This window comes from Heloderma suspectum, chromosome 4 (genome assembly GCF_057233095.1).
Source record: "Heloderma suspectum isolate Gila_16-S chromosome 4, 16-S_ref, whole genome shotgun sequence".
Classification (NCBI taxonomy): Eukaryota; Metazoa; Chordata; class Lepidosauria; order Squamata; family Helodermatidae; genus Heloderma; species Heloderma suspectum.
In genome coordinates this window covers 184,969,127-184,986,311 of record NC_139461.1, presented here as the reverse complement: position 1 = coordinate 184,986,311, position 17,185 = coordinate 184,969,127, and the positions used below count along the sequence as shown (strand labels likewise).

Genomic DNA, 17,185 nt, shown 5'->3' with positions numbered 1-17,185 from the left:
AGAACTTCTGAAACTGTCTATGTAAGGTACTTTGAATAACTGAGAAGCAGTACATGGGTGCCAAATATTAGTATACCTTTTGCAGGATAACTTTCTGGATCTATCAACACTAAACACATATACTGGTTTTATACTACCTTAATTGTTATGAATTCTTCACAGGAATCCTCAGGAAACTGAGAATTCTCTGTTGCTGTTGTTGTTTTAAAAAGAATCAGTATGATGTGAGCAGCCTAAGAGTTGTGCACAATGCTCAAACAAACCTATAATTACCTTCCATAATATTTCAGTTGTCCAATAAGGCAATACGGGCTTCTAGCCAATGTTAGCCCTACTTAGACTAGTCCCACTGAAATGAGTGGAACTTATGACTAAGATAAGTCTGATTCATTTCAATGGTCTACTCTAAGTAGGGTTAACATTGGCTACAAGCCATAGTGAGTATGGATATGGCTGTCTTTGCTAACAGAACTAATTTTCTTTGTCATCACAGATCCCTGTGCAATCTCATTGTCTGAAATGGAAAGCAAGAAGATAGAGGTGAAAGGGGGTTTGAATGAGAGTGGCTCTCAGAATATGTACCTCCAACATGGTAATTCTGTTCAGCTTACCTGTAAACCAGGATATACACTTGCAACAAATCCTTCCCAGTCCGCCTTTGTAATCCAGTGCGATGGAAGGCCAGTAGTGTTTCCTGAATGCAAAGGTAACTCAAGATGGTGTGGTGTGACAGAGCCAGTCCTCACTGACTGGGACCTTGCAGGGAATTGCATGTGTCTCCGGGTGCTTTTCTGTAGATGAATGGTAATCGCAACAACAATGTGAAAAGTAATGCAAACTAGGGATGGCGGAGAATTTCTCCCCGAAACTTCAGAGGGCCGAGCGCCAACGTGTTCGGCCCCCCGAACAAGTTTCGGGGAGAAATCCTCAGCCCCCCCGCCCCCCCCCGGGACGGGACTTACCTTCCCTGAATGTCCCTCCTGGCGGCGGGTCCGGCTGGCGGTTTGTCCGGTGTTCGAGCGGGGCGGGAGCGGCAGCCGGTCTTTCGACCGGCTGCCGCCCCCGCCATTGCAATGAAAGAAAAAAAAAAAACCGTCCCCTGATAGGCTACGTGACGATTCACGTAGCCTATCACGGCAAGATTTGCAAAGTCAGCCGTGATAGGCTACGTGAATCGTCACGTAGCCTATCACGGGTGACTTTAAAAAAAAAAAAAAGCACGTACGCGAATGGCGGCCCCCATAGCGAGCCGCCATTCGCGTTCCTTATTTAGTTGCTGTAGTCTACGTCAATGTTTACGTAGACTACGGCGAAAATAAGGGCAACGCAAATAGCGTTGCCCTTATTTTCGCCGTAGTCTACGTAAACATTGACGTAGACTACAGCAACTAAATAAGGAACGCGAATGGCGGCTCCCTATGGGGGCCGCCATTCGCGTACACGCTTTTTTTTTTTTAAAGTCACCTGTGATAGGCTACGTGACGATTCACGTAGCCTATCACGGCTGACTTTCCAGATCTAGCCGTGATAGGCTACGTGAATCGTCACGTAGCCTATCAGGGGACGTGTTTTTTTTTTTTTTTTACTTTCGTGTTCGCGGCCGGGCGAGGCGGGAAGCCTCCTCCCCGGCCTGAATTTCGGCCGGGCGAGGCGGGAAGCCTCCCCCCCCGGCCTGAATTTCGGCCGGGCGAGGCGGGAAGCCTCCCCCCCGGCCTGAACTTCGCGGGGGGAGCAGCGAAGCGCTCCCCCCCACCGCGAAAAAGCTGCGAGAAAAGGTAAGCGACTTTCGTTCACCCCTAATGCAAACAATGCTGTTAAATTCCATTAGCAAAAAAACCTTTCAGGTTAACATGCTGGGTTAAGTGCTTTCCATCTTCTCTCAAGCTCTAAAATGCTGGAAAGTTACTGCTGTTAAAGGCCACATCCTTATCAGATGTGTCATTTTGGCAGTGTGGATATGGTAAGACACCTATGCTGTGTTTAGTTACAGGTAGGGATGTCAGAGAATTCTGCCACAGATCTCGCCCCCAAAATCCATGGCAGAACGAAGCCCCTGCCCCCCCACCCCACGAAAGGCGCTCGAAATGGAGCACTTACCTGCTGCCATCCGTGCTGACTTGCGAATGGTGGCCGTGCTGCAGCCTCCATTCGCTTCCTCATCATAGCTGTGATAAGCTACGTAAATAATTACATAGCCTATCACAGCTAATGCAGGGATGCCATTTGCATCCCTGCGTAGGCAGTGATAGGCTACGTAAGTATTTACGTAGCCTATCACAGCAAGCTAAAAAAAAAAAAAAACAGCATATGCAAATGGCGGCAGCTCTGGTGGCTGCCATTTGCATTCCCTTTTTTTTTTTTTTGCTGTTTTAGCCTACGTAAATATTAACGTAAGCTATTATGATGAAAAAAAGGGAATGCAAATGGCGGCTGCCGCAGCCACCGCCATTTGCGTACACTGTTTTCCCCCCCCCCTGCAGGCTGCCCAGTGGCCGGATGTCCACGGAATCTCTGCGGAGCCGGATGGATTAGGATTTCGGGGGGAGGTGCAGAGTGCCCCCCCCCACGAATCACCCCGTCAAAAAGGTAAGTGACTTTTGTACATCCCTAGTTACAGGTTCACCACAATGCTGGAGCTGGATGGCTGTCATTGGCAGCAGAGTGATGGACTGAAGTCCCAGAGTTGCTGGTTCACTGTAATAGGCAGACAGAGGCTATGGAACTGAGCTCGAGTTTCTACAGAGAGCTTCATGACATGCTGCACCTAGGGATGCACAAAAGTCACTTACCTGGTCTCGCAGCTTGCTTCGCGGTGGGGGGGGAGGCGCTTTGCTGCTCCCCCTGAAGTTCAGGCCGGGGGGGGAGGCTTCCCTCCTCGCCTGGCCGAAATTCAGGCCAGGGGGGAGGCTTCTGGCCTCGCCTGGCCGAAATTCAGGCCGGGGAGAAGCGCCCTGTATCCCCGGCCGTGAACTTCAAAAGAAAAAAAAAAAAAAAAAGCCCCTGTGATAGGCTACGTAACGATTAATGTAGCCTATCACGGCTAGATCTACAAAGTCAGCCGTGATAGGCTACGTTAATCGTCACGTAGCCTATCACGGGTGACTTTGAAAAAAAAAAAAAGCGCGTACGCAAATGGCGGCCCCCATAGGGAGCCGCCATTCGCGTTCCTTATTTGGTCCCTGTAGTCTACGTAAAGATTTACGTAGACTACGGCGAAAATAAGGGCAACGCTATTTTTTTAAATAGCTTTTTTTAAAAAAATGCTTTTTTAAAAAAAAAAAAGTCACCCGTGATAGGCTACGTGACGATTAACGTAGCCTATCACGGCTGACTTTGCAAATCTAGCCGTGATAGGCTACGTTAATCGTTACGTAGCCTATTACAGGGGTGTTGTTGTTTTTTTTTTACTTTTCTTGTAATGGCGGCTGCGGCAGCCGGTCGAAAGACTGGCTGCCGCCCCCGCCCCTGACGAAGACCTGCCGAACCACCGCCGGGGCCTGCCGCCAGGAGGGACATTCGTGAAATCTAAGTCCCATCCCGGGGGGGGGGGGGCGGGGGGCGGAGAATTTCTCCCCAAACAACCTTCGGAGGACCGAATGCGTTGGCACTTGGCCCCCCGAAGTTTTGGGGAGAAATTCTCCCCCATCCCTAGCTGCACCTTATATTTGGCAAATCATGAGCCGTTTGCATTACATGATGAATTTCAGAGTGCATTCAGCCTTTAGCAACTGTATCGTAGTTGCACATCTTGGACAGCATCAGAGAAGATAAAGGTTTCCTCTCTGTCTTCCCTTTTAATATCCCCCCATAGAATTGGCATGCCTCCCATCAGAAGTAGTTAATGGCATCTTCCATCCTAAGCAGAATCAGCATGAATGTGAATGCATAATCCATGTAAGGCTGGGTATTCACTTCCAAGAGCACTGAAAATGGCTGGTCACCTGCTTCTAAATGTATACATAAGTAGCTTTCTCTTGGCACGTATTGTTTTTGAATGAAATGCCCCTTGGATGGGTGTGGAGGGAGGGCCTTGGGCTCCTGTCAGTATTTATTTATTTATTTATTTATTGCATTTATATCCCTCCTTTTTTCCTCTTGCAAGGAACCCAAGGCAGCTTACATTATTCTCATCCTCCATTTCATTTTATCCTCACAACAACAACCCTGTGAGGTAGGTTGGGCTGAGAGTCTGTGACTGGCTCAAAGTCACCCAGTGAGCTTCCAGTTATGGGGAGTACCAGGGCTGTGTGTAGAGGCACATGGGGTCTCTTGGTGGATACTAGGTTGTCCACTCTCATGGCAATGGCTGGGATTTTTTCCCACTGGAATGGGATAAAGTAGGGATGCAGGGACACTTAACTGAACAAACCCCACCTGCCACCTCCTTCCCTTGCCTGAAGGTAAGGTTCTGGCTATGGAGAAAGGAAAGGGGGAGGGAACAGTGGCTCACAGAAGAGAGGCAAGTACAGGTGCTGCTTACTGCCGGGTGCAAGCAGGGCTATGTTGATCCTGCATCTGAGCAAGTTGATGTGCAGGGACCCCCTGATCTGTCTTGGAGACCACTTATGGGCTTCTGAGGTGGGCCCAATTCCCTTTGGGCTCATTTGGGGGGGGGCAACCCACTTCCACCTCCAGAACAGAAGCAGGATTCAGATGGCTGAATCCTGCATCCCTCCCATCCACCATGCGAGCCTTCAGCTCCTTACTTGGGCCCTTGGGACCGACACCGACAGTAGTTTTCCTGTTCCAGGGAGCCACTATTTTTAAAATGGTGCCTCCCTTTATTTCTGGAAATAGATCCTGTGATGGTGCATGTCCTGAGAGCCCAGGTAAGGAGCTGGAGGCTGAGGAGCAGTGGCAGCAGTGAGGGTAGGCTTCCAGATCACTCTGAAGCACCGCTGAAGTGCTTCGGAGCAACTCAATCCTCTTTGTGCCACTTTGTGCCTTTCCTCAGAAGGGGCCCAAAGCAGCCCTCTTTGGCTCAGAACTTGGGCTTCAGGCCGAAGCAATGCACAGCCCTATCAAATGATCATTTCAGCCCTAAATGAAATTAAAGCAGTGAACTGAAAGATACCACAGGGTAACCCCAGTGTCTGGACTGAAGAGGCAGGTTTATTCCCACCCTTCACCACTAAGTTTTTCCTGATATTACAACCCTTTACTTTTGGCTCATAGAACTTAATGGGAGCAATTGAAAATCAAACCTGCTATGATCTACAAAAATGCTTGGTTAGGTATTTGGCCCTGTGATTTTCTCAGGTTTCTTGTCCTGCAATTCTCTCCAGTTTCAGGGACAAAAATTCCCACTGAAGGTGTGATTTTGGAGGGCGGGAGTAGGGAGCATTTTAAGAATGTTCATCATACCTTAAAGAAGAGGTGGACCCAATCTTTCCCCACAAGAATTCCTCTGGGAATCATGCTACATTGTGATGCAGTGTAGTTCCCTGAGGTATTCTATTCTAGGAACACAGCCGGAGTGACCAACCCACCTGTTGAAGTGACAGCAAGGCTTTTTTGTTGTAAAAACAAAGTAAGATACTCCTTGGCCTCCTCATAAGTAAGACAAAAAGACTTGAAATTCAGCCACTCCCCCTGAAAATTGCTGAACGTCTCCCCAACATTCATGGAAGAAGAGTGTCCCCCTGAAAATAAAGGGATATTTCCCCCAACTTTATTCCATAACCTCATTTGGGGGTTTGTTTCTTGGTCACAGTGGTGTATAAAATGAGAGTAGGGATGTAGCGGGCACCCGACTGGGTCAGGGAGTCCATTGGGCCCCCTCCCCCACCCACGACCCCCAGACTGTGCACACCGAGACACTGTCCTCACTTGCCCCCCTCTCGCGCCCACTCGTGCCCGCTCGCGCCCTCCCAGACTCACCTCAGTCCCATCCAGTGAGTGCCTGCCATTTTCCCGCCTTTGTTTTCTGCATAAAAAAGGAAGTTTTAAAAATGTGCATATTTAAATATGCACAGTTTGGGGCCAGGAAAGCTTAATATGCACAATATTAGCGGTATAATGCCTCTAATATTGCACATATTAAGCTTTCCCAGCTCCAAACTGCACACATTCAAATATGCACATTTTTTAAGCTTCCTTTTTTATGCAGAAAACAAAGGTGGGGAAATGGCAGGCACTCACTGGATGGGATCATGGTCAATCCAGCCAACTCACCGAGCTCATGGGGCCCCCTGAACATGGGTCCAGGAGGGGTGAGTGTGGGCAGTGCTTCAGCAGGCGCCCAGAGAACCCGAGCTGGGGTGGGTTCTCACATCCCTACTTGAGAGAGAAAAGTATATATAGAGAATTTTTTTAAAAAGCAGTTATTTTTAATATAGAAAGGATCAGGAGTCTTTTTGCAGTTTTGCATCAGAACTCCATCCCTCTGCCCAACCTACCCTACTCCATGAGGCACAGGGCCAGCCCAAGACATTTTGCTGCCCGAGGCAGAAGAGCAAATGACACCCCCTTCCCTAGGTCCACAGGTGGCTGAATGGCTTTGGCATCTGATAGAACACATCCCACAAGCAATTCTCCCTGGGAGTAAAAATACAATAATTAATAAATACATGAATACATAAATACATAACAATTTGCTGTCCTTTCATGACACCCTAAATCAGCTTCCCAAAGAACCACTCACTCTGTGTATTGATAGGTTTTGCATCACAATCTTCAAGCGGGGAACTTTGGACAGTCGTGAATTGCTGCCCCAAAATTCTGAAGTGGTACCCTTAACTATTTTCCTAATCAGATGCAAACAAAAGTTGTAGCAAAGACTGAGTGTTCCTACTGCTCTTATAACTCCAGTTGGGTACAACAAACTTCATTACATGCCAACCATGTACCAAAAAACTGTAGCTGACAAAGCAGGTTGGATTTGGCAATTCCGCTTACTGTAGAAATTAATGCCCAAGAGTAGGGATGGGGGAGAATTTCTCCCCGAAACTTCGGGGGGCCGAGTGCCAACGCATTCGGTCCTCTGAAGGTTGTTCGGGGAGAAATAGCGTTGCCCTTATTTTTGCTGTAGTCTACGTAAATCTTTACGTAGACTACGGGGACCAAATAAGGAACGTGAATGGCTGCTCCCTATGGGGGCCGCCATTTGTGTACGCGCTTTTTTTTTTTTTTCAAAGTCACCCGTGATAGGCTACGTTAATCGTTACGTAGTCTATCACAGGGGCGTTTTTTTTTCTTTTGAGGTTCGCGGCCGGGGAGATGGGGCGCTTCTCCCCGGCCTGAATTTCGGCCGGGCGAGGCGGGAAGCCTCCCCCCCAGCCTGAATTTCGGTCAGGTGAGGAGGGAAGCCTCCCCCCCTGGCCTGAACTTCGGGGGGAGCAGCAAAGCGCCTCCCCCCCACCGCGAAGCAAGCTGCAAGACCAGGTAAGTGACTTTCGTGCACCCCTACCCAAGAGTTAACAGTGTGATCCAATGTGTGTTTATTTTGAAGTAACAGTTCCATTGTATCCAATAGGGCTTGGTCCAAGATAAATATACACAGGTTTAAGAGGAGCCATCTCAAAACTGTAGACGTTTGGGGCGGGGGAGCAGAATTTTCTGCTTTCATTAAAAATAGGAGTCTACAGCTCTTATATGTAGAAATGTAAGGAAATGTATACAGTCAGTATTCTACCCAAACTGCTCAGTAAAGCATAAAATCTGCTCTTACTTTCCAATGTCCTGTACAGAATATATGCAAAGACATTGGATAACTGATGGGAAATTATTTTTAAATGTTATGGAAACATTTTATTGTATTCATATTTAACTTAAATATATCAGTATTTTATTTCTATCCTGATTTTTAAAATAATTTTAAATCTATTGGGCTATCTGTTTTTAAGCTCTTTTGCATTTATACTGCCCCCCGCCATGAAAACCGGGCTCCTTTCTTATGAAACAGTTGTTTCATGACTCCAAAACTGCAATCCTACATCCATTTTCCTGAGAGTAAGCACCATTAATCTGAATGAGACTTACTTCTCAGTAGATATGTATAAGATTAAGTTAGCTAGAGTACATATTTTCAGTAAAAGCTTGGACTTCAGCTCCTGTTAGGGATGTCAGAAAATTCCGCCATGGATCTTGGTGAGGCCGAATGCCAGTGCATTTGGCCCCCCGAACTCCGTGGCGGAACAGCCTGCTCCCCCCGCCCCCCCGCGGATCCCCCCCAGGATGAGACTTATCTGGGGCGGATGTTCTGGACGGCGGCGGCTCCAGTGGCAGCTGCGGTGGCAGCTGGTCTCCCAACCAGCTGCCGCCGCCGCTGCCATTTGCAGTCTGTTTCCCCCCCCATTCGTGATAGGCTATGTAAAGACTTATGTAGCCTATCACGGCAGCCTGGCTGGATGCAAATGGTGGCTGCTACGGTGGATGCCATTTGTGTCTGCAGCAGCCCGGCCATGGCCGGTGGCTCTGCGGAGCTGCCACAGAGCGCAGCTGGCCAGGGAGGATTCCGGGGGGAGGTCACCAGTGGGGAGGGGGAGATTCTTTAGCACAAGCCCAAATTGCCCCAATGTAGTATATGTAGAACACAACTTCCATGAGAAGTTGGAAAGATACATCCTAATTGGTAGGAGAAATGAGAGGGGAAAGCAAACACCTCTTTAGGACCTCTGGTGTTTCCTTCCTACCCTTTGCTCTCCAAATCACTTGCAGGGATGGGCAGGGGACTAGAAAAGGAGCAAGAAAGGCCTTTGTTACACTCTCTGCAAAAGGAGCAGAGAAAGAGAACAAGCTCACCTATGCTGCTTCTGCCTCCACCCCATGGAGCAGCACAAGGAGAAAGGGGAGGAGGAGGAAACTAATAGGGCTTTAGGACCCTGGGGACTTCCTTCCTACCGCTTGCAGCTCTTCAGAGAAATTAGGGAAAGGGAATTGCCATGTTTCCCAGCCTTGACCTGTCCTCTGGCTCTGAAGAAGACCCAGAGGCAGAGGAGACTCCCTCCATTAATCCAGTCCCTGCTAGGTCAGGGCATCCCAGACCAGAGGATGTGCCTCTACCTGACTCCTCTGGTGCAGAAGACACTCCCACATTACAGCCTTTACCACCCCCACCCCGTAGGAGCCAGCGGCTACAAATCAGGCAGTAGCCTTTTAAAAGGGCCTTTTCTGTGGTGGCCTCTACTCTGTGGAATTCCCTCCCTAGAGAACTCTGCCATGTCCCCTCTTTAATGAGCTTCTGCCGTGCATTAAAAACGTGGTTGTTCAGGCAGGCATTTGGGGTGGGTTAGGGTATTTTAGGAAATGTTTTTATTGTATAATTCTATTGTTTTAAACTGTTTTAGCTGTACATCGCCCAGAGTGGCTGGGTGACCAGCCAGATGGGTGATTAATAAATTTAATAAATAAATAAATAAATAAAATTTAAGAAACAAACTACTTCTCTGAGGGGGTGGAGTTAACTGCAGGTCTTGAGCTGCTGGCCTTTATAAGGCTTCAGAAAGCCTTCGACTGTTGCTGAGTCAACAGTTCTCCTTGTTTGAACCTTAGCTAACTGGGAGCTAGCCAAGGTCCTGGAAGACCCTGCTTGGTCTAACTTGCCTGGAATTGGATTTTATGTAGAACTGATGAATATGTCTCAACATACTTTTTTCTGACTAATTTCTAAGGATCTTTTCTCCCCCCCCCTCAGAAAAAGGCCACTTTGCAGAATTTTATTCCAATATACTCTACCATTTTGATTTAGCCACCTTCTCACCCCACAATGACATTAAGTCTGAGGCACTGTGGAGGATACAAAATGGTAGTCAGGCAGCTCCTGAAGAAAAAAAAATCCTCAGCAAGCCACTCACACAAAAGAGGTCTGCCATTATAACCCTCATTTTCTATTGCTTAAGAAAATGTAACTGTTGTGTTATGAACATGAAACTTGGCATCCATGCCGTATTTAATGGGTTCTACAAATGTGCTGAATTTCAAACTAATCCAGTAAAAATCACTACAGGACAAGTACAACAACTTAAAAAGTGCTGAAATAGACACATTTACAATGCAATCCTATACACATCTCCTTGATGTGTTCTCCTTGTCCGTTAGCAGGGTCATTGAGCAAAGCCAAAGTCAAATACACAGGAGAAAGCCAAGGGACACGCGTGGCTTTAGGAGCCAGGTAAAGCTGGTATCTAGGAATCAGAAATATGCGAGTTTCATGAGGCCACTGGATTATACAGAACATAGGACTTGTGTTGTTCCACCAGCAGAGAAACAAGAATGGTAGGGTTATGTAGCCTGATTTTCAGAGCCCTGCCCAGATGCAGCTGCAGTTAGCCCAGTTCTCCAGGCTTCCTGCTCCTGAAGAGGCCCCTACTCTTGTGGAGCCCTCCTACTTCTGAGAAGACTTCTTATCTGGAGGAGTCTAGGTTTCTTTTGGGATGTCAAGTAGGGATTTGAGAGAATTTTGTTTTGGTAAGAATTTGCCAAAATTTTCAAAGTTCTCTGTATTTGGGAGAAAAAGAATTTGAGATTAAAAAAAATGTGAATGCAGGAGAAACAGAAAATGACAGATTCATCCATCCAGGCTCAGGAGTTTGAGTGCTTAGTCTGGGTTTGAATCCCTGTGTATTTAACCACATTATTGCTTAGGGTTGCCACCTCTTTTTTTCTGACAGGCTTCTCTTCAGCAATCAGGCAGGCAGGCAGGCAAGCAGGCAGGCAGGTCCCCCATGGTCCTTCCCACGCTAGGAATAGCTGTACCTATTGAATTTGGCTGGAGCAGATGGGTGAGAATTTCAGTTTGGTTCATTTTTGATAAAACTTCAAAGTTCACAAAGTTCTTCATATTCAGGAGAGAAGAACTTGAGTTTTTTTTTTTAAATGAATGCAGAAGAAAGCAAAACTGACAGATTTGCTCATCCCTAGCCTCAAGGTTGCCAACAGAAGACCATCTGTGCCTGCCCTTTTGGTGCTCTCTAGGGCAGCATGGTGCTCAGTCTCCTCTTCTGACCCCACAGGTGAGGTAGATTCATCAGGAGTCCCATCTCTGAGTGCCTCAAGGATAAGTGTTGCCAAAGGCTCTGATGTAGCCTCCTTGGGAATGTGAGGTGTGTGTGTGGGAGTGCTGGAATCAGGGGGTCTCATAAGATCTTCAGCCTCAAAATCTTCATCACAGGAGACTTCCTGGCCTGGACCTGGGTCAGGCATGACACTGGGGAAGTAAGTCCCATGGAGTTAAATGGGACTGACTCCCTGATAAGTGTGTATAGGAATGCAGGCTTATTCTCTTTGCTCCAGTTTTTAAAGAGGCATATCATATATTTATTTCTAGTTGAAATAAATGGTGAAAACTGCTAATGTACTTTATTCCAGCTTGTTGGGGAAGACAGTCCTTCATTGGTTTGGTGACATTCTGAGCAGCAGTTCAAAACTGATTAAGGATTTCCTGTCCCATCAAAGCCTATGACACCAATGTTTGGAGGCAATGTTTTTAGTTTTAGTTTTTAATTATCTCTAAATGACATATTTTTATTATGTTGTGCACCACCATGGGCTTCTTTCATAGGAAGGGCAGTATATAAATAAAATTAACAACAACAAGAAGTACTACTGCTGGCAAAGCTATGCAGGGCATACTGAGTTTCATTATGAAGCTAGAATGCTTCTAGCACTCCCATGTTTGCAGGGGGATTCTACATTGTAGAGGGAATCTATATAGCAACTGGGTTCAAATGATTGCATTGGTAAAAGAAGCCATCGTGTCTTCTCCCCCACCCCCATGCATGCTGTGCAGGAGACCACTATTTGCATAATTCCCTGCAATGCAGGTTGGCATGTCATCTGAATCCAGTGCGTGATGGGGAGGGGATGGCTTTCTACCCATCCTACAACCTATGACTTGCAGTAGGTATTGTAGAGTGGGTACAAAGCCCAATCCATGTGCCAGGTTTGGACGACATGCCAAACCGCAAAGTCTCAGTCTGCCACCTTATAGAAATGGTGTGTAACTGCTCTTGTGTTTTTGGCTTTGTTTTGCTTTAAACAAATGCAGCTACTATGGCAGTGTCAGCAGTGCCAGAATGTTTTTCAAAAATGTCTTTTAGACAGTCTATATAGTTTGCTGTAGTCTCACTTTTGTTTTGTTGACAATTGATGATTTTTATCTTAATCAGTTTTCTGCAGACAAATTTCAGGTATTGCTCCTAGGAGTCTGATGTGTGCTCGATCTAAAGTATCAAGATCAGCTGGTTCTTGATTTGGCCAGTTTGCTTGTTCATATAATCTAGTGCACACTTCTTGCAGAAAAATAACTCACAGGAGTTAGTTCATGTCAGCCAATTATAATAAGTGTATCACTGTTTGTAATTCTTCTCTAAATTTCTGTGGTTCTTCCCCGATGTTTCAAAATTTGTCTTGGTCTCTCCAATTTTCTTGAGAGTCCTTAAGACTACTCTTCCTGGGACTTATATAACCTCTTTGATGTCTCAGCATACTAATCAAAGAATGCATCCACATATTGTAAGCCTAACCTCTTCAGGGCTCCCCTGAAGGGATTCTGATGCCTAGACTCTTCAGGGCTCCCCTCAGCTGCACCAACTTGTCTATGTCAAATGTCCTGGTTACATGAAATTGTTTGCTTGGATTATCTCTTGTATACAAATTCCATTTTCTTAACTATTTTCAATTTTTGGGACTACATGTTTTTATATATATAGGCGGCAGGGTTTTTTTGGAGTGGTCCCAGGATCTTTTTGGATGATCTGGCACCCATTTTTCTGGGATTTCACACACACAGAAGACAATACAAAAACAACATGGGATTGAATCAGGAGTGGCTTCTGATTTTCACTATGGAATAGGTTTAGGGCAAGATCAGAAGGGCTCTCACTCACAGCATAGGAATGGTAGTCACAACCCTCTGGACAGTAGGGTTAGAGACCTTCTCGGTCTGTTTCTGAGACCAAACACTGCAGACTCTAAAGTCTTTTTCCAGACAACCAGAGGTGGTTCTCTTTCTCACATTTGCACTTTCAGGACCTTGCTCCTTTATGTATTCCCAATGAATCACTCACACAACAAACAAACACGCATGGCTTCCAGACAGTACAAAGGAGTCATTTCAGCCTGTCATACAGGACTTACTGGGACATGGGGAAAAGGACTCCACCATACACACTTCAGTCTTTAACCGCTGGACTGGAGTCTTTCATGGCAGGCAGCCTAGGTAGGCTGATGGATGCCCTGGGGAATGAGACCTCAGAGTCTCTTTGTCTTTTTTGCTCTCATTCACTCATGCAAACACACAGATACATACCATAAGGAGGAATCCAGACCCAGGGTCTAACAATTTGGTTTGGATCGCAGTCTGACCGCCCTGCTGGTAGGCACTTAGAGTCTACCCTGTTAGAGATTTCAAAAGGTCTCTTACTTCTGTGATGGCACTGGGGATGGAGTCTCAGCCCTTCAGGGAGACAGCTAAGAAGTGAACTGAGTCATCATGGCACCAGAACTGTGGAGGAATTTAAGATGTGACTCCCTGATTCTCTCAAGATCTGGTTTATTCACAAAACAACACCACTGAGTGGTGGTCTCAGACTTGGCAAGAGAACACACCCCACTGCCACATTCCATGAGGTTATATACTTTTCTTTACATAGAAAGTGAAGCAGTTCAGTATCCATTGGCCATTTCTTGTAGTCAAGCTTACCATCAGTAAAAACAAAAGCACATATTCTTAAGCAACTTACTGAACTGGAATTTTCCAGTTTAGGGTACATCTTGACTTGAAAACAATTTCTGGTTATCAGTTCTACACACAAAGGAGCGCCTTCTACACTCCCTATGCAGCTGTTGCTTGGCCTTCATTTAGTTCACCATGCTTTGCAACATTTCTTATTGCACTCTGGTCTTGAGATCTTTCCAGTACACACTTCTCCACAAGCCTTTACTAACTTTAGCTTTCTCTAACCTCACGTCCACTTTGCTGTAAAACTTTAAAAGGTTCCATGAATGCAGCTTTGAGGGTGTTACCACTGGCTTTCCTACACCTAAAAACGTATCATTTGACATCAGCAGGTATATTAATATGCGTATTGAACAGAGTTGTGCACTGACTTCTAGATTCAGTTTGGACTCTGATTCAGCCATTTGGAAAACAGCCCAACTGGACTTGGACTGATTCAGAGTTCATGGAATTGACTCAAGAGCTAAATCTGAATTTTCCATTGACAGTTGTTCATGGAAATTGGAAACCAATGAACAAGTACAACTATTACAGCCAGTTACTTTGACTGTGGCTGTATTCTCCCCTCAATCAGTTGGCCATTCCTGTTTTAGATTAAACATAGCCTGTGGCTTTAAGTTTTCTTCATACCTATGCACTGAACCTTATTTTATCTGCTCTGCTCAAAGTATTGTAAAAGCATGCATTCTCCCAGCAGCTTCATCGTACGAATACAGGCACTCTCATAAAAGCAGGCTGAGGAAGAAATTTGCTGCCAGTTTCATTGTTGGCTAAACATCCCTATTTATATTCCTCCATAGGAATTGTATGCCTCCCTCCACAACTACAAAATGGCACCTTCCTCCCTAAGCGGAATCAGTACAAATATAAAGAGACAATCCAAATACAGTGTGAGGCTGGAGCTCAGAGCCACGAAAGTACTTCTAACTGTACTGAAACTGGCTGGTGGCCTCCTGCAGTGTGCAGACGTAAGTAGCTTTCTCTTTGCAATATCGATACACAAGCAATGGAAAATTAATAGGGATGTATGAAACACTTACCTGGCTCCATGCCAGGGCATCTGCAGTGGGGGGGAGGCACTCCGTCCCTCCCCTTGGAATCCTCCCCAGCTGGCTCTGCTATGCAGTGGCTCTGCAGAGCTGCCAGCCGGGGCCGGCCGCAGCCGGAGTTCAGGCCGCGGCCGGGCTGCTGTGGCCACAAATGGCAGCCATTGTAGTGGCCGCCATTTGTGTCCTTGCAGGCAGCCATGATTTGCATGGCTGCCTTTACTGTGATAGGCTACGTAAATACTTACATTGCCTATCACGGCAAAGAGCAGGGGTGCAAATGGTGTAGCGGCTGCCATTTGCGTCCCTGCTCTTTGCTGTGATAGGCTACGTAAATACTTACGTAGCCTATCATGGCTGCCTGCAAGGACGCAAATGGCAGCTGCTATGATGGCCACCATTTGCGGGCAGAGCAGCCTGGCAGCGGCCGGCCAGGAGACCAGCCGGAGCCACCAGAGATGGAGCTGCTGGAGCTGGAACCACCGCCGCCGCAGGAACCGCTGCCGCATACGTCCCAGGTAAGGTCCGTCCCAGGGCGATTCTGCGGGTGGTGGTGGGGGGAGCCTGTTCAGCCACGGATTCCGGGGGGCTGGATTCTAAAGAATTTGGCCTCACTGGAGTCGGTGGCAGAATTCTCTGACATCCCTACCCATGACTAGGGATGTACGAAAGTCACTTACCTTTTCGAAGGGTGACATTCGCGGTGGGGGGGAGGTGCTCCGTACCTCCCCCTGAAATCCTACCCTGGCTGGCTCCACTCTGTGGTAACTCTGCGGAGCCGCCGGCTGGGTGCATCCACTCAGCAGGTCTGTGGATGCAAATGGCGGCCGGCGTAGCGGCTGCCATTTGTGTCCCTTCGCTGAGCCATGATAGGCTACATAAATATTTACGTAGTCTATCATGGCAAAAGTGGGGATGCAAATGGTGACCGCTACACCATTTGTGTGTCCCCGCTTTTGCTAATCTGATTTTATGGGGCAATCCAGATCTAAGCATTGGTAAGAAATGTTTTTGTGGCCAACATGGGTAGACAAGGCAATTTATACTTTGGATCAACTGGTGGGTGCAGATGAGGAGTTCTTGTCATTTTCTGTGCCAAATATGACTTGCCAGCTATGGCTGAATGGCAATACTGGCGATTGCAGTATTTGTTAGTGCTTTGGACCAGTTGCTTTTACTGCATTACAGTCTCTGTCATTATTGGAAGCACTTTGCTTGAGGCTGGTCAGGCAAAGCAAACCATGATCCATGTGTAGAAAGACTTGTTACTGGTGAATAAATATGACATACAAGGTTTTAAGCAGGAATGGAATAGGGAATTGGAGTGCTGATTTGGCATCTATACCCATCACTTCTATGAATCTTAGGCAATGTTTTACTCAGCAAAAAAAATGTTTCATGTCTACTGGACACCACACATCTCTTTAATAAGGGATTGTCTAATTTGAGTAATTTCTGGCAGTGCAATGCAGCTAGTGCTTCTTTTAAACATGCTTTGGCAATGTCCAGTAGTTAGGGATGGCGAAGAATTCCGCGACAGATTCCAGTGAGGCCAGATTCTGTGGAATCTGGCCCCCTGGAATCTGTGGTGGAACGGCCTCCTGCCCCTGCCCCCCCTGCGGAATCCCGGGATGGCACTCAGCTGGGGTGGCTCCGGCGGCGGGTGTGGCGGCGGATTCGGCAGCGGGTGTGGCAGTGGCAGGGGTGGCGGGGGCAGCGGCGGCAGATGTGGTGGGGTGGCGGTGGCAGTGGATTCGGCAGCAGGGCGGTGGCGGCAGGTGAGGTGGGGGCGGGGGCGGGGGCGGGTGCTGCGGTGGGGCAGCGGGTGCAGTGGGGTGGTAGGGGCGGCGGGGCGGTGGCAGCAGGTGCTGTGGGGCGGCGGCGGGGCGATGGATGCAGAGGCGGTGGCAGTGCAGCAGCAGTGGGGCGGCAGGTGCTGTGGTGGGGTGGCGGGTGCAGCGGTGGGTACGGCGGTGGTGGTGGCAGTGGCTGGTCTCCTGGCCAGCTGTGACCAGGCACAGCTTACGCAAAGGGTGGCGGCTACGGCGGCCGCCATTTGCATTCACTATTTTTCGCCGTTCTAGCCTACTAAAATATTTACGTAGGGTAGAACAGCGAAAAATAGCGAATGCAAATGGTGGCCGCTGTAGCCGCTGCCATTTGCGTACGCATTTTTTTTTACTTTGCTGTGATAGGCTATGTAAATATTTATGTAGCCTATCATGGTTAAGTACAGGGATGCAAACGGCGGTGTCTATGGCCGCCACCATTTGCGTCCCTGCTGCCCAGCGGCTGGATGTCCGGCTGCAGGCAGAGCCGGCCGGCGGCTCCACGGAATCCCCGCAGAGCGGAGCCGGCTGGGCAGGAATCTGGGGGGAGGGATGGAGCACCTCCCCCCCTGTTGAGGATTCTGGGGGGAGGGACAGAGCACCTCCCCCCAACCACAAAGCAGATCCGCGAA

At 47.7% G+C, this 17,185-nt stretch overlaps 1 protein-coding gene across 1 annotated transcript in view; it reads left to right on the top strand.

The window, feature by feature from the left end:
• The window catches only part of LOC146347836 (complement factor H-like), a 48,804-nt gene that overhangs the window by 18,318 nt on the left and 13,301 nt on the right, over positions 1-17,185 (top strand). The window contains exons 5-6 of the mRNA XM_084851482.1: positions 494-706; positions 14,479-14,646. Coding sequence (XP_084707608.1) covers positions 494-706; positions 14,479-14,646 — 381 coding nt within the window. The remainder of the gene's footprint in view (positions 1-493; positions 707-14,478; positions 14,647-17,185) is intronic.